The sequence below is a fragment of the Octopus bimaculoides genome, chromosome Z (assembly GCF_046866305.1).
Source record: "Octopus bimaculoides isolate indiv1 chromosome Z, ASM4686630v1, whole genome shotgun sequence".
Taxonomy (NCBI): Eukaryota; Metazoa; Mollusca; class Cephalopoda; order Octopoda; family Octopodidae; genus Octopus; species Octopus bimaculoides.
This window is the reverse complement of record NC_142944.1, coordinates 2351265-2367677: the sequence shown is the minus strand read 5'-3', so window position 1 is coordinate 2367677 and position 16413 is coordinate 2351265. Positions and strand designations below refer to the sequence as shown.

The 16413-nt window shown below is 36.0% G+C and overlaps 1 protein-coding gene across 1 annotated transcript in view; it reads right to left on the bottom strand.

Moving 5' to 3' along the window:
* LOC106871179 (neuralized-like protein 4) overlaps positions 1-16413 on the bottom strand; it is a 90191-nt gene that overhangs the window by 57700 nt on the left and 16078 nt on the right. Inside the window, exons 2-6 of the mRNA XM_089365363.1 lie at positions 15559-15913; positions 11330-11877; positions 8955-9066; positions 3260-3348; positions 3-241 (exon numbers count right to left, since the gene is read on the bottom strand). Coding sequence (XP_089221489.1) covers positions 3-241; positions 3260-3348; positions 8955-9066; positions 11330-11877; positions 15559-15913 — 1343 coding nt within the window. The remainder of the gene's footprint in view (positions 1-2; positions 242-3259; positions 3349-8954; positions 9067-11329; positions 11878-15558; positions 15914-16413) is intronic.

The window sequence follows — 16413 nt, the reverse complement described above, 5'->3', positions numbered from 1 at the left end:
AGTCTGGAGTCGAAACTGCCTCCATGTTAGCCAACTGCATGGGAACACATTCATTGTTACAAACGGGAGTTCTTACTGGACTGCTATCTATAATAGTAACCTTGACAGCCATGCCATAAAGATCCACCACACCCCATACTGTGGGCGTGACATCCGTTGCAGCTATCCCCTGATCCATACCATTGATAAAGTAATGAAGGGATCCATTAGATTTCCGCACCAATCCTATCCTGTCACCCACCTACAAATAGAAATGAAACATTATCATCTGTTAATAGTAATAATAGCAATAATAATTGTTTCTGCTGAAAGCACAAGGCCTGAAATTTTGGGGGAGGAGCTAGTCGATAATATTGACTCCAGTGCATAACTGGTACTTATTTCATCCATCCTGAAAGGATGAAAAGCAAAGCTGACCGTGGTGAATTTGAACTCAGAATGTAGTGACAGGTGAAACGCCACTAAACGTTTTGCTTGTCAAATTAACGATTCTGCCAGTTTGCCACATTAATAATAATAATAATAATAATAATGATAATAATAACAACAACATCAATTCTACTATAGGCACAAAGCCTGAAATTTGGGGGAGAGGACTAGCTGATTACATTGACCCCAGTGCATAACTAGTATTCATTTCATCGATCCCAAAAGGATGAAAGGCAAAGTCAATTTTGGTGGCATTTGAATGCAGAACATAAAGGCAGATGAAATACTGCTAAGCATTTTGTGCTGCATTCTAATGATTCTGTGTGAGAGTATGAACACGTATATCAATTTAGCAAAAGAAAATAAACTTTTGATAACCTATTTTCATCAGACTGCAAAAGCAGGATTATTATGGTCAGTTCTATTTTTACATTTTTTCCAGCACAAAATATTTGCAACAAAATTAGTGAGATCGGTTTCTGTGAAGGTTCAGCCATTCACATGTGCCATTGAGACAATTACATTGCTTTTATAGTTGAAAGCAAATGAGACTATGCAGCATTCATTCCTTTCTCAGGGTTAAATAGTTACTGGTAACCGACAAGGTTTACTTGAAAATTTTTTAAAGAATGTGTTTTACAATTAAAATTTTTTTTATCAAATTATTATTAGCAATGCCACATTATTGGAACTGTCTCTAAACTAACTTTTGCTATATTCCTGACAACAATATTGGTTAATTCTTCTTTGGAACATTTCTGTTAGTTGATATAATTTACTAAAACCTACAAAAGTGTTGCTTCAATATGGTCATAGTCCAATAATGGAAACCAATAGAAGAAATGAAGAATTGTTTACTGTCACCTCCTCAGTCCTCACATTGTTAACATGGAAAAAAACTGGCGTATATTAAATTTAGAATTAAACTTAATTTTCACAAGAATATTCTTAATGTTAGCATATAATTTAAGCAAGAAATATTTCACAACAAAAATTCAAATACAAAACATGGAAGGGTGTTTGTATAATTTTATTGACAGTGACTTCGAAGGTTCATTGATAGTGATGATACCAATGTTACTGAAACTTTGAAGTTCCTGACAATAAAATTATAAACAACATGCAACTCTATACTTGTAGTGAGTTTTGTTTTTCAGTTAATGTTACAAGATTTTATAAAATATTTTTATTATAAAAACAATCTCTAACTATATATCTGTATACATATTTCTTTTTGAATATTTTAAAAAATATTAAAAATATTATTAAAAGTATTATTTAAACAACAATGCAATTTCATGGTCTCATTTGTATGAAGTTTAAAACATTCGGAGTATTCCCATGACACACAGAATGAAATGAAAAAACTTCAGTTTCAAACAGATGTTTTTGCACATGGCACTTGCAAGATCTCTTTTTAAAAAGAAACATAAAAAATAAAGATAAGACTTTTCTTCAAAACTTTCGTATAATATTTCAAAATATATTCAAACAGATGGCTCAGAATACCAGCTGAATATGAGTGTGTCTGTGTGTGTACGTACAGATGTGATTATATAGATGTATGTGTGTGTGTGTGTACAGATGTCACATGATGTTTATAAGTAAATATCATTGTTATACAAAATGAGGTTGTTTGTTTACAACCTTCCATGAAAAATAAGTCTAGCTCTGAGAAAATAATATATTTGGTTGGCAACAGGAAGAGTATATGGCCTCAACCCAAAGAAGCAAGGAAAGGTGGATGCCAAATGATGCCTGCCTATGCATCCTTGTCAACGTCATCGTCATCATCATTAAACATCTGTTTTCCAAACAGGCATGGGTTGGACGGTTTGACCAGAGTTGGTAAGGCCTCACAAGCTTCACTGTCTTTTCTGGTTTGGTTTCTACAGCTGGATGCCTTCCTGACACCAACCACTTTACAGAGTGTGGACTGGGCGCTTTTTTATGTGGCACCAGGACATCACCTTGAAGAATTTTAGCCAAACAAATTGACAGCTGGACTTATTTCTTTTTAAAGCTTGGTACTTATTCCACCAGTTGCTTTGGCCAAACTGTTAAGTTATGGAGATGTAAATACATCAACACCCATTGTCATGTGGTTGTGTAGAACAAACACACACACACACACACAACAGGCTTCTTTCAGTTTCCGTCTACCAAATCCACTCACAAAGGCTTTGGTCGGCCCAAGGCTATAGTAGATGACACTTGCCCAAGGTGCCACAGAATGGGACTGAACCTGGAACCATGTGGTTGGGAAGCAAACTTCTTACCACACAGCCATGCCTGTGTCTATATACATGTGTACACACACAGAGCCTACAGAGTGAGTACAGATAAAATAAACCCCAATAATGTCTCCTCACTCCTCAACTTGTTAACATGGAAAAACTGGTGTAATAAAGAATTGGTTTTGTTGTTCAGTTCATTACAGACTATAGATTCTTAGCTCTGTTTACACGATAAACATTGTTTAAATGGAATTCTTGTTCTAAAATACTCTTCTGACTGACTGTTTTGGATTCTTGAATTCTTGCACTCAACGGATTGCTGATTTAATGATAGAAGAAATGTAAAAATAATGACATTGATTTTGAAAGTAAAAATCATAATGGTGGTGGTTATACGATGGTGTTGATATTGATGGTAGTGATGATGATGATGAAGATTATATTGGCAATAGCAGAAGTGGTGAGAATGAGGATAGAGATGATGGCAGCAAGAATGATGCCAACAATACTATGTGTAGTGGTAGTGTTGGTGACAGCAGTAGACGTGGTGAGAATGATGATGATGATGGCGAAAGGGTTTTTCCTTAACTTACAGCAAGATCATCAAGGTTGAATTCTCCATACTCCCTTCTAGTTCCTTTCCCATTGGTGAGGATGCCACAGCCACTCATCATTATTGTTCCTGCAAAAGATACAAACAAAATGTCTAAATAAGTAAAGAATTACAGATATATATGTCTTTTATATATATATATATATCTTATATAGATATATATGTCATCATCATCGTCATATATATATATATATATATATATATATATATATATATATATATCTTAGGGTATGAGAAGTATTGGTGTCAGGAAGACCCAAAAGACATCGGGCAAACACTAAGTAGGTGCTACGGATAGACCATGGTTAAGCTTCAGGCTCAATAATGATACAAGTGAGGAGTCCAACACAGGTCATGTAGATATATAAACTGACAGAATGAGATAAAAAAAAAAACCAAGGCAGTAAATAGATTTCATAACATTTATCAAGAAAAGGTCTTACAGCTGTTTCTGGGATATTTTATACATCCCTTCATCAGAGACGGTGCGCGAAAATGTTTGAGTATTAATTATTGTAGAGAAGATATGAAGTAAGAGAATGAATATAGAAGTGAGATACATAAGGATATTATATTTGCAGTTCCATTATTCAAGTAGAATGGTGTATATAAGTGGTTCAAATATAATATCCTTATGTATCTCACATACCTATTAGATGTACGTATGTAACTATGAGTATGTTTGTACGGATGACGACTAGCACCCATGCCAACGTCGTCTCCTTCATTGACACACGAAACTCAGCTTGCGAAGACTTATTGGGGCAAGCAAAATCGAAATTGTGATGGCACCTGTACCCAGCGTCGCCTTTCTGGCACTTGTGCCCGTGGCATGTGTAAGGACTTTCGAGTGAGATCGTTGCCAGTGCCGCTGGACTGGCTCTTGTGCGGGTGGCACATAAAATACACCATTTTGAGTGTGGCCGTTGCCAGTACCGCCTGACTGGCCTTTGTGCCGGTGACACGTAAAAGCACCCTCTACACTCTCTGAGTGGTTGGCGTTAGGAAGGGCATCCAGCTGTAGAAACTCTGCCAAATCAGATTGGAGCCTGGTGTAGCCATCTGGTTTCACCAGTCCTCAGTCAAATCGTCCAACCCATGCTAGCATGGAAGGCGGACGTTAAACGACGTTGATGATGATGATGATATATATATATATATATATATGTATGTATGTATGTGTATATATATATATGTGTATTCTTCATGTATATACAGTTTCATTCTTACATAACTAAAATAATCTTAAAATATATGGATTTTATAAATTACAATATTACTCCCCTTACAATAACTTTCTCATACTTCTGTTTATATTTTATCTAATATGAATAATGTAATGCATCTAATAATAATAATAATAATTGATTCATTTGTATGCATATACATGCACATATGCATGTAGGTATATGTATTTATGTATATTTATGTATATGTATATGTATTTATATTTATAACTTAACTTCATGTATTTTCTAAAATCTCTGACGAAGCCTAGAGAAACACCCAAGTACCTCAATTTCATCTACTAATTACTTCAGTCCACTGGAGGGATAAAAGTAGAATGAGGTATTTTTGCCTCTTGGCTGAAACAGCTGTAAGATATTATCCCAATTTCTATTGCTATATGTTATATATTTTAATAATTACTGATATTTTTATATTTTTTATATTATATGTGTAAAGCGTAATATGTCATACATGTATGTATATTGTTATAATTGTCCTTTTAGTAAATAAATAAATAGACATAATATAATGTCTAAAAGTTGATGAATACCACCTATTGATCCACTCCATTTTCTTATTGCTCTATAAATTAATAGTAAAATAACTCTTTACCCTCACCCATTTATTACACTTGGTAATGTAATTGCCATGCCATGCCATGCAATGAAAAAACACTTGTGTATTAATAATTGGGTATTCTACCAGCAGTATATTGGATAGATATTATCCCTTAGTTGGTTGGATTCACAACCTTTAACTTTCTTGGAATTATATATATCTGCTGGTACCAGGATTAGTTTTCAAAATGGCAATTAGAGGAAGAAGATAGCAGGGAACTATGGGAATTTATAGGTGATTAGTACCAAGGGTGAATGGTACTAATCACCATTAATTTGCGGTTAATACTCTTACTCTTTTACTTGTTTCAGTCATTTGACTGTGGCCATGCTGGAGCACTGCCTTTAGTCGAGAAAATCGACTCCAGGACTTATACTTTGTAAGCCTAGTACTTATTCTATTGGGCTCCTTTGCTGAACTGCTAAGTTATGGGGACGTAAACACACCAGCATCGGTTGTCAAGCGATGGTGGGGGGACAAACACAGACACACAAACACAGACATACAAACATATACACATACATATATATATACATATATACGACGGGCTTCTTTCAGTTTCCATCTACCAAACCAACTCACAAGGCTTTGGTCGGCCCGAGGCTATAGTAGAAGACACTTGCCCAAGGTGCCACGCAGTGGGACTGAACCCGGAACCATGTGGTTGGGAAGTAAGCTACTTACCACACAGCCACTCCTGCGCCTGTTTTATTAAATTGTTGCAAGTCGAGTGGATACCCATGTGGATATATAACTTTACTGTTTACTGTGTCCACATGTACATTTTTATCAGTTTCATCCAACATGAAACTGATAAAAATGTACATGTAGAGTTAACTCCCTTCATCTGCATTCAGCTCAGCAATATGTTTACGTTCCTGCTTAGTTTACATGAATGTCATTGCGGCATCGTTTTACAGCCAGATGCGCAACTTGTTGCTAACTCTTGCCTGTTTTTCAACTATGGGATCTCTTATTCAGCATAGCTTCAAAGGCGGGAAGTGAGTGGGTGGTTTGTTTACGAGAGAACTGACAACAAATAACATTGTCCGGATGTAACAACTTCTGTACAAAACAAGCAACTCGTAAACAAACACTTACACACACACACAGTTATAGAATTGGCAAAGGAAAAAGAAGAGGGAAAGAAGAAATAGAAACGGGGAGTGTAGTAAAGAATGAGAACACAGAGAGAAAAGATACAAGTAAAGTAGAGAGGATATATACACACACACACACACACACACACATATATATATATATATATATATATATATATATATATATATATGAAAGAAGGGCACTCAACAAATTATTTGGAGTTATATTTAGGGATGAAAACAATTTGATCCATTCTCTGAGCGTCTTATAAATACTCTGCATGTACCACATCCTCGCGTTCTTTTCCCTTATCTTTTTTCTCCGTTGTATTATATATATATATATATATATATATCATCATCATCATCATCGTTTAACGTCCGCTTTCCATGCTAGCATGGGTTGGACGATTTGACTGAGGACTGGTGAAACCGGATGGCAACACCAGGCTCCAGTCTGATTTGGCAGAGTTTCTACAGCTGGATGCCCTTCCTAACGCCAACCACTCAGAGAGTGTAGTGGGTGCTTTTACGTGTCACCCGCACGAAAACGGCCACGCTCGAAATGGTGTCTTTTATGTGCCACCCGCACAAGCCAGTCCAGGGGCACTGGCAACGATCTCGCTCGAAAATCCTACAGGAGCCAGTCAGGCGGTACTGGCAACGGCCACGCTCAAAATGGTGCATCTCATGTGCCAACCGCACAAGAACCAGTCCAGGGGCACTGGCAACGATCTTACTTGGCTTGCCGGGTCTTCTCACGCACAGCCCATTTCCAAAGGTCTCGGTCCGTAGTCATCGCCTCGGTGAAGCCCAATGTACGAAGGTCTTGCCTCACCACCTCAGCCCAGGTCTTCCTGGGCCTACCTCTTCCACGGGTTCCCTCAACTGTTAGGGTGTGGCACTTTTTCACGCAGCTATCCTCCTCCATTCTCACCACATGTCCATACCAGCGCAATCGTCTCTCTTGCACGCCACAACTGATGCTTCTAATGTTCAGCTTTTCTCTCAAGATACTTACACTCTGACGGGTATTCACATTGACATTACACATCCAACGGAGCATACTGGCTTCATTCCTATATATATATATATATATATATATATATAGAGAGAGAGAGAGAGAGAATGAAAATGGCCACACTCCACATCTGATGTGATTCTATAAATCAACTGAGAATTTGAAAGCAGTCTACCATGTTTATATAAGAGTGTACTTTGAGCAAAGTGATGCCTTAAATGAGAAACAGCAGCTAAATCTGTTGCAAATCACACTCTGCCATTGTAAAAGGAAGGTATCCATTGGATAATGTTGTCCTAGATACACTGATTCTGATTAAAAACTAAAAGACAAAGGTCTCAGTTCAATCGGCTTGACCATAGACTTGCAGGGTCAAGGCTGACCTGGTGCAAAAACAACACAGGTGGTTCTGTGTGGTTGCTCAACTTGCTTGAAATAGCAGCCAAAACCTCCTTCAACTAACACTCTAATGTATCACAAAAAAAGAAGAACACATTAATTAATGTACATCTAAATACATACTGCCTGAATATGAAAAGAAATAGGACAGTCATGGCTGGAATGCCTTTTATCATAAGATTGTTTCATTAGGACTGAACTGGTGCTAAATAACATCAACACGTGTGTGTGTTACGAAAAACAAAACACGAAGACAGGTGTGTAAACAACAAACAGGTGTATTAGTTTAACGCTTGGGAAGGTGAGAAAGTCTTTTAAATTTTGAACCTACGCTCTTCTACAAAAAACAAAAGATGAAGACAGGTGAAGGAACAACAAGCAGGTGTATTATTCCGTGTTGCATCAGTGAACAGGTTGCAGCCTCAAAGCGATGAAAATATTTTGACAAGTTAAATTTAAATGTTGAAGTGAATCTAACGATTTTTCTGTGTTTCTTAAATGGCTTATAAACACCTTCCACACTGCAATTGTTTTTGTTTCAGCACATGATCTCAGACCAGGTCACTTGCTATGCAAGTACATCTCTGTTAAATAAATATATATTTACATTAATATTTAGAAGAAGCACCAAAGTGACTCAAGGGTCAGGACTTTCATGCATTGGCACTCATCAAAAGACGAAACTCCCAGCCCTTGAGTCGCTTTGTTGCTTCAGCTAAACACACACACACACACACACACACACATAAAAGTTGATTCATTTGACAAAAAAATTCTTTAGAGCAGTACCCCAGCATGGCTGCAGTCTAATGACTGAAACAAAAAGCTAAAAGATAAACACACACACACACACACACACACACACATGGTAACATGTAGACACATATACTTGCAAGTGAGTGTGTGTGTGTGTGATATACATATATAAATATATAAGATAAATGACAAATGAATAAAATTGTTTTTTATTCATTAAACCCCCAGTGATGTTGAATTGACAGCAGATATTGTTAAGAGGAAATAAAATACTTATAGGATATGAGCATATATTATCGATGCTCTATGGAAATATACCTCTTTATATGATTTGTGTAGAAATATGTATAGCAACAAAACCAATGCAATAGATCAACATACAAGATACACACACCCTCACACACATACATAGTATAATCTTTGAATTCAAAACATTTGGAAAATACCAGGTCATGGTATAGCATAATAAGCAATCTTGGAGCAAAATTGTAAACACATGACAAATTCTTGAGGGGAAAGAGATACAAGACAAAAAAAAAAGACAATATTACCTGATCTCATATTTGTCATAGTTGGAGGAAAATCTAATAGTGTAGGATTATGGGTTGTAACACCAACTTCTATGGAACCAGACCATTTATCTACAAGTTCATCAAGTCGAATCTAAGGAAGTAAAGATTGAAAATGTAAAAACTGAATGTAGTTTGTAACTGAATAAAGTTCTGTTTTTTTTGCATTATGGTATCATAAAATAGACACAAATCATGTTAGGTAGAGGTATAGTTGTTTTTGGTTTCAATCCCACTGTACAGCACCTCAGGCAAGTGTCTTCTGTTATAGCTGTGAACTGCTCAAAGTGTTGTATGGATTTGGTTGACAGAAACTGAAAGAAGCCTATCATACATGTGTGTGTGTGTGTTATTTTCGCCTTGCCTTGATATTGCATGGTACTTATAAATGAGTATCACCATCAATAAGCAGTGTCCTTCATTTCCAGTCTTTTGTGAAAAATATGTCTGGCCATGAAGAAATATTACTTTATTCTTAAACAGGGGAAAAACAACAGTAGAAAATCTGCTTCAACAAATTCCGTCTGACCCATGCAAGCATGGCAAAGTGGACATTAAAACAGTGATGATAATAGTTAACAAAATCAGGGAATATATTTTTTATTTAGGTTGCTGTATTATATGGAGATCATTCAATACTGCTGCAAAATCCTTTCTGAGATTCTTCCTTACCTTTGAACCACAAGCAATATGTGCCATATTATTTGATATATTTGTGTTAAGCCTGTAAATTAAATTAACTGCACAAATTTAATGGATTAAACTTCACTAATCCACTTGCACACAATCACACATACATAACAAACATTCATTATGCTTTCTTACATCTTGTGTGACATAATGCATATTTGAAATTTTTATATTGACACAAATCAATGTGTGCGTGTGTGTGTGTGTTATTACTTTCTTTTTTTGTTGCTTTTGAAGGGAGCGGAGAGAATGGACAATTAAAATGACCCACGTATTTGACTGGTACTTTATTGTAGCATCTTCAGACATTGAAAGAAAGTTGGCTTTGGTAGTATTTGCACTCAGTCTGTAACTAAACACTTTAACTGATGCTCCACATCAGTGCAGTGGATTCTGCCAATACACTGATGTAACCAGAACAGACTGTATTCACAATATTATTATTATCTCCTATGAGAACCAGAATAATTGCCAGAATAACTGGGTATGAAATACAAAATCCAGAAAACGCTTATACTATGAATACCAATAACCAGGCATGTGCCATCAGTAATTACTCAGGGTAGGCAGTAGATAAAAGGATAGTCACTATCCATTGCTGGAAAGGGGTAAAAATGGAAATGAGCTAAAACTGAAGGAAAAAACAAAAAAAAAATAAGTGAAACACAGGCGCACAATTGAATTGAAAGCAGAGTTATTTCTACCTTTATAACATGTAAAGAAAATGGTGTTGTAGGAGTGTATGTAGAATGTGTACTACAGCAGTACTATGCATAGCTTAAATACTGAGATTGAAAAGCAGGGTAAAATTATGCCTACCTTATCTTAAAAAAGATAGAATATTTTGTATTATATGCAGAGTAATCAGAGCAACCTTCATAATTTTATTGAATTAGGTGCATATTTTGCCATAAAAGGAAAATGTTGCTATCAATCTATTTTATTCAAGGTAGGCATTGCCTACCTTGCATACCTAGGTGGCATGTCCCTGCCAATAACAGAATTACTCCATGGCTTTCACACAAATACAGACAAGTGCTATAAGAATGAAGTTGAGTAGGAGACTCAATCCACCTACACCTGGGTGTCTCTGGTTTGGTTTTTTGCTCCTTCTGACCAGTCTTGAAAACTGTGAAAGATCAAGATCATGTACAGCAGCCCCTCCCCCTTGACTAAAAGCTTAAAGAAAGTCCTTATGTAAAAATAAGGGCTAATTTTTGTAAGGGATGAGGGTTGATCAATTGAAACAATACAAATCTGATAATTAATCTAATTTATAATTGGAAGAAAAATAAGAACAGGTGATTGATGGAATTTGAAACCCAAATATTGAGGGATCCAAGACAAATACAGTAAGCCAACTGGACATGGCACCTAGCTGTTTAGATTGTTCTTAACAGCTCTACTGCTCTGAGGGAACTCATAAAGTGACTTGTCCACCTGCTAAAAACAATAGCTAAACACCCCTTGAAGCCCAATGTGTTGCGTCTTGAAAAGACAGCAACACATTTGATAATATAGTTTTAGGTATGCAATGTTCAGAAGAAGGACTAGATGGTCATTATTGGAACACCTCTGATCATGGGACAGCTCACTCTGAGCTGACCAAGATCTAAACAACCTCTCTAATGATTAAGGAAAATAAAAACCAAAACGAAAATTCTTACCTCAAAAATTTCATCATCTTTTATTGGTCTGTTTGTCATAACCACACCATTGTTGAACTCGTCCAACGGTCTCGTTCTTTCCGCTGTTCGTCTGCCATTGGTCAACTTCACAAGTCCACCGCACTTTTCATGGAACACTAGTCTTTCATTGGAACGTAAAGTCTGAGCATCTCCTCCTCCTCCACCACCCGCTCCCCCTCCTCCTCCTCCACCGCCGCCACCACCCCCAGCACCACCCCCATTTCCATTATTGTTTCCACTGCTACCAGCAGCACCGGCTGCACTATTACCACCATTGCTACCGCCACTACCACCACCGCCGCTGCTGCTAGCTCCTCCTCCTCCTGCACCTCCTATCAGAAGGTTCACCGACACAGGTACGTTGTTTGATGTTGTGCTGGCATTGTCGTTAAGTGCACTGTTAAAGTTTGGCTCCATAACAACTGCTGAACTGTTGCCAGTGGCTTGACTTAAATTACTGGCGACTTGATTAGATAACACTGCCAAATATTCATTGGCAATTTCATTAACGATATTGCTATTGAAGGCTGGATAGTGGTGGAGAAAATGGAAGGAAGAAAAGAGAAAAAGAAAAAAAAAAGGATACTTGTTAAGTTGAAGAATTATATGGTTGGTGAACGATGCAGAGAATAATTTAATGACTAATGCAGTGAACAATGTGGTGAAGGTGAACAATGTAGTTAATGTTATAGTGAACATATGATGAACAATGTAAATAATGTAGTGGATGATGTAGGCAGCAATGAAGTGAACAATTGAGCAATATAGTTAATGAACAATATAATTAATTATATAGAGTGTAGTGAATTGATGCAATTAAAGACGTGATGGACAGTATATCGAGTAGCAGAGCAATGAAGAATAATATATTGGGTCATCCCATAAATAATGCAGTTTTTTTTTATATTTCTTTAATTTTTCAAAATTAAAATAAACACAGTCCTTTTTAAAATCTAGAATATACTCTCCTTCATTTTCTACAATGCTCTTCCATCTATCTGGTAGACTTGCAAGGCCCCTTTTCCAAAATTCACTTGTCTGTGATGAAAAATACTCTTTTAGTATTGTTCTGACTTTGTCTACAGAATTCATATTTTTTCCGTCCAAATGATTTGGAAGACTGCAGAATAAATGATACTCAGATGGGGCATCATTTCCCATTCAAACTGCTCCAGCCTTTGGAATGTAATTTTTGCTCTATGTGGCCAAACATTAATCCTGTTGTAAGAACACCTTTTGTCTTGAAACCAAGGATGATCATTTTTCTTCTAGCGCTGACTTAAGCCACTCAAACTGCTCACAGTAGATCTCCTTTGTTATCGGTTGGTTTGGGTTTAAAAGTTCAAAGTGGACTAAACCTTTCATATCTCACCAAACAGATAACAACACCTTACGTGGGTGAAGACCTTCTTTAGCCTGGGATGCCAGTGTTTCTTCTTTCTTTACCCACTATCTTCAGTGCTTGACATTTTTATAGAGAACCCATTTCTCATCACAAGTCACTATTTGGTCTAAAAAAGGCTCATTTGTGAGATGTGACAGCAAAGAAGAGAACACATTCACTCTCTGCACACAATTAGACTTGGAAAAGTTATGAGGAACCCATTGACCCAATTTACTGACTTTTCCAATGGCACGCTGGTGTTGATGAGTGGTTGAATGACCAAATCCAAGCTTCTCTGCTGGTTCTTCAGGATTTTGTTCCACCAGGGTTTGCAGGATGTCCTTGTTGCACTCTACAGATCTTCCACGACGAAATTCCTAGAACCACTGTTGACATTGGCTTATGCTTATTGTCTGATCCCCATATACTGCATTAATATTCCTTGCACTTCCATTCCATTATTGTCTTTATTGAATTCATAAAGCAAAATATGCCAAATATGCTCCTTAGTCACTTCCATTATAGCTTTGAAAAAATAACTGTTAAAATCGAACTGCACTCTTCAAAACTTGCACTAAGAATAAGTACAAGATAAAATTACTACCTGCTTTTATAGCAAGTTGATGCGGGTAGTTTATCCCGCCCCCTTCCGACTTTTCATGCAATTGAAAAAATTGTATTATCTATGAGATAACCCAATAATTAACAATGCAGTTAACGATGTCGAGGACAGTTTGATTAATAGTGCAATGAACAAAGCAACTAATGACATAGAAAACGCTACAATTAACAGTGTACTTAATGATTCAGATAATGAGGTAGTGAGCAATATGGTTAAAAATGTAGTGAATGTTGTAGTTAATTATGCAGCGAACAGTATAATTAGCAATATAATGAATACTACAATGAACAATGTAGTTAATGATGTAATAAACAAGAAAGTTAACAGTACAGTAAATGATGCAGTGAACAATGTTATTGATGGTGTACAGAACAATATACATTACAGTTCATTAAAAATTCAAACAATAACAATAAACGTAAAACATTTTTGTTTAAAAACTGATTTCTTTCGAATAATGTAGATTAAATTTTGTAGAGAAAATGATGTAATGGATTGAATTAACTTGCATTAATTATTGGTACTTATAAAAAGAGAACAACCATTCTGGTGAGTAAGATATTGAACTACCAGTTCTTAATTCAAGAATACAAATTCTCTGCAAGTATTTCATTTTGTAACTTGAACACACTATTCCTGCATTGTTTCAGTTACAGATAGGTAAATATGTATCTTAGATTATCTGAGAATACCAACAAAATTGATATATTTATTTCTTACCTGCTTAATGCCATAGAAATCAATGTAAAGTGCTATTCCTTAAAAGTTCCACTCCAACCCCTTTTAGAGCAGATGAAATATCAAAACTTTCTACTTATTTTTTAATGACTTTGAAAATGGAAAGTGATCCTAACAGAGTTTGACTATGGCTCCAAGTGATAAACTGCTATCCATTAAAAAGTGATAATGCAGGGCTTGAAAGGGCTCTTTAACGTTGCTGAGAACATGACAACGTCTATGGTGCTGGTGCCAAGAAGGAAAAAAGGCACTCAATACACTCTGTAAAGTTTGGTGTTAAGAATGGTTATACAACCAAAAAACAAGGACAGAACAGAGACATTGGAGCAAGAAGTTGTTATCCAATGTATCAGATTCTGTTGAACAATCCAAACCATACCAATATAGAAAATGGATGTAAAATGATGTTATGCATTTAGTTCAATGCATTACTGATTAATTTCAATATCAATCCTTGATATTTTTATAATAAATTTTACGAACTTTGCTACAATGCAAGAAAAACTGCCAGCAGAGGCAATAAAGTGTTTTTCCTCTCACCATGCAAAGAAAACTCTGTATGAACCACAAGTAAACTGATGGGGATGGTAGTGGGATAATACTTGAAGAATGAAAGGAATGAGATAAACCCGATTGCTATTTGATATGTAACAATGTGTACAAAAGACAACAGAGATGAGGGGAGAGCATGGCTAGGCATTAAAGTTCTTAAAAAAGGCACTCTGCTGTCATGCAACACAAATGAATGCTGACAGGAGGTCAGTAAATAAAACGCAGGAGGGAGTTTGTCAGAAGATCTCAAGATGGTGATGCTACTCAGATGAAATGATGCAGACCCATCCAACCCATGAAGGCAAAAAATCCTATGACAAGGGTGAAGGAAATATGGATAAAATATACCAATAAACCTACAATCACTCATTAAATTTGTTTAAAATTTCTAACTTTTATTTAACCCTTTTAGCATTCAAATTTCTGTGTCAAATGTAACATTTATTTATTCATATTGATTTGAATTAATCATGCATCACCTTGTAGCTTTGAGATTTCAATGACGTGATTGTTTTCATTTTTAGAATAATGTTGTAGGGTAGGTATGAGAGGCCAGATCTGGCTAGTTTGAAGATAATACAGGTAGATTATTTTGGCTGGATATGACTGGTTTAAATGCTAATGGGTTAATAGTAATTTCCAAAAACATTTAAGAAAAATAGTTTTCTTTGGAAAATAATTACCAAGATTGGAACTATGCAACATATTAATAAAAGTGGGGGTAATTTGACCTACTTTACTGAAACCAGAGGGACATAAATCCAAGTGTGATCCAAGCATATTTTAAATTCACAATATGGAGAGAAAGAATTAAAAATCAAATGACATTTAGCCTGGCACTCTACCATCTCTTTATGAATGTTTTTATTGTTTTTTTTTTATAATTCAAAATATCCTTAAGTTATATTTTACCGTTTTGTCTGATGCTTTCATCCATTATAGTAACTTGAGCACATTTTCCATACATGTCCACAACTGCATACACTTTGTTTGGAATGCCGGTAGCTGCTGGACCATGGTCTACATCATTGATGAAGAAATGCAGAGCACCATAATCAGTACGCAGCACTCCAATACGGTCTCCTTCTGAAAGAATGTCCAAATCACAGCCATATTCTTCGTTTAATGAGTGGCCATTTTTCAGAATGCTGTTGCCAGACATAACCCATGTTCCTTCACGAAATGATGAAGCACTGACTGGAAAATTTAAAGTTGTAGGATCACAGGTAGTAACACCCATTTCTATTGAACCACTCCATGCGTAAACCTGAAGAAAATAATTGAAGAAGACTAAAATACACAACCAAAAAATATTTTAGGAGAAACATTTACAAGCAAAGAAATGAAAGAATATTTTAATCATCAATATATATAAAGGAATGGTTGAGACAATCAGGGAATGGACAATAAACAGAGAATTTGGTAGTTCAAATCCCAAAACTGCTACTGTTGTATCTGTAGTTAAGACATTTAATGTGGTAGGGTTAATATTATTTTCAAGCTGTTAAGAGTTTGCGGTTTTAAGCATTCTGATTGACTCCCATCTCTCCTTCCCGGCTCATATTTTTACCTGAAGATGTTCAAGGTGAGTATCAATTGCATCAATCTCACCAGTTTAGGAGTATTGTCATTTCTCTTTTGGCCAATTTAAAAAATAAAGAAGAAAAAAATCTAAAAAATACACTTTGACTTGCAAATGTCCCAGTCTACCTAGCTGTAAATAGGTCCTACAAAATTAAAATATCAGTAATGTAAGCAGCTGTAACA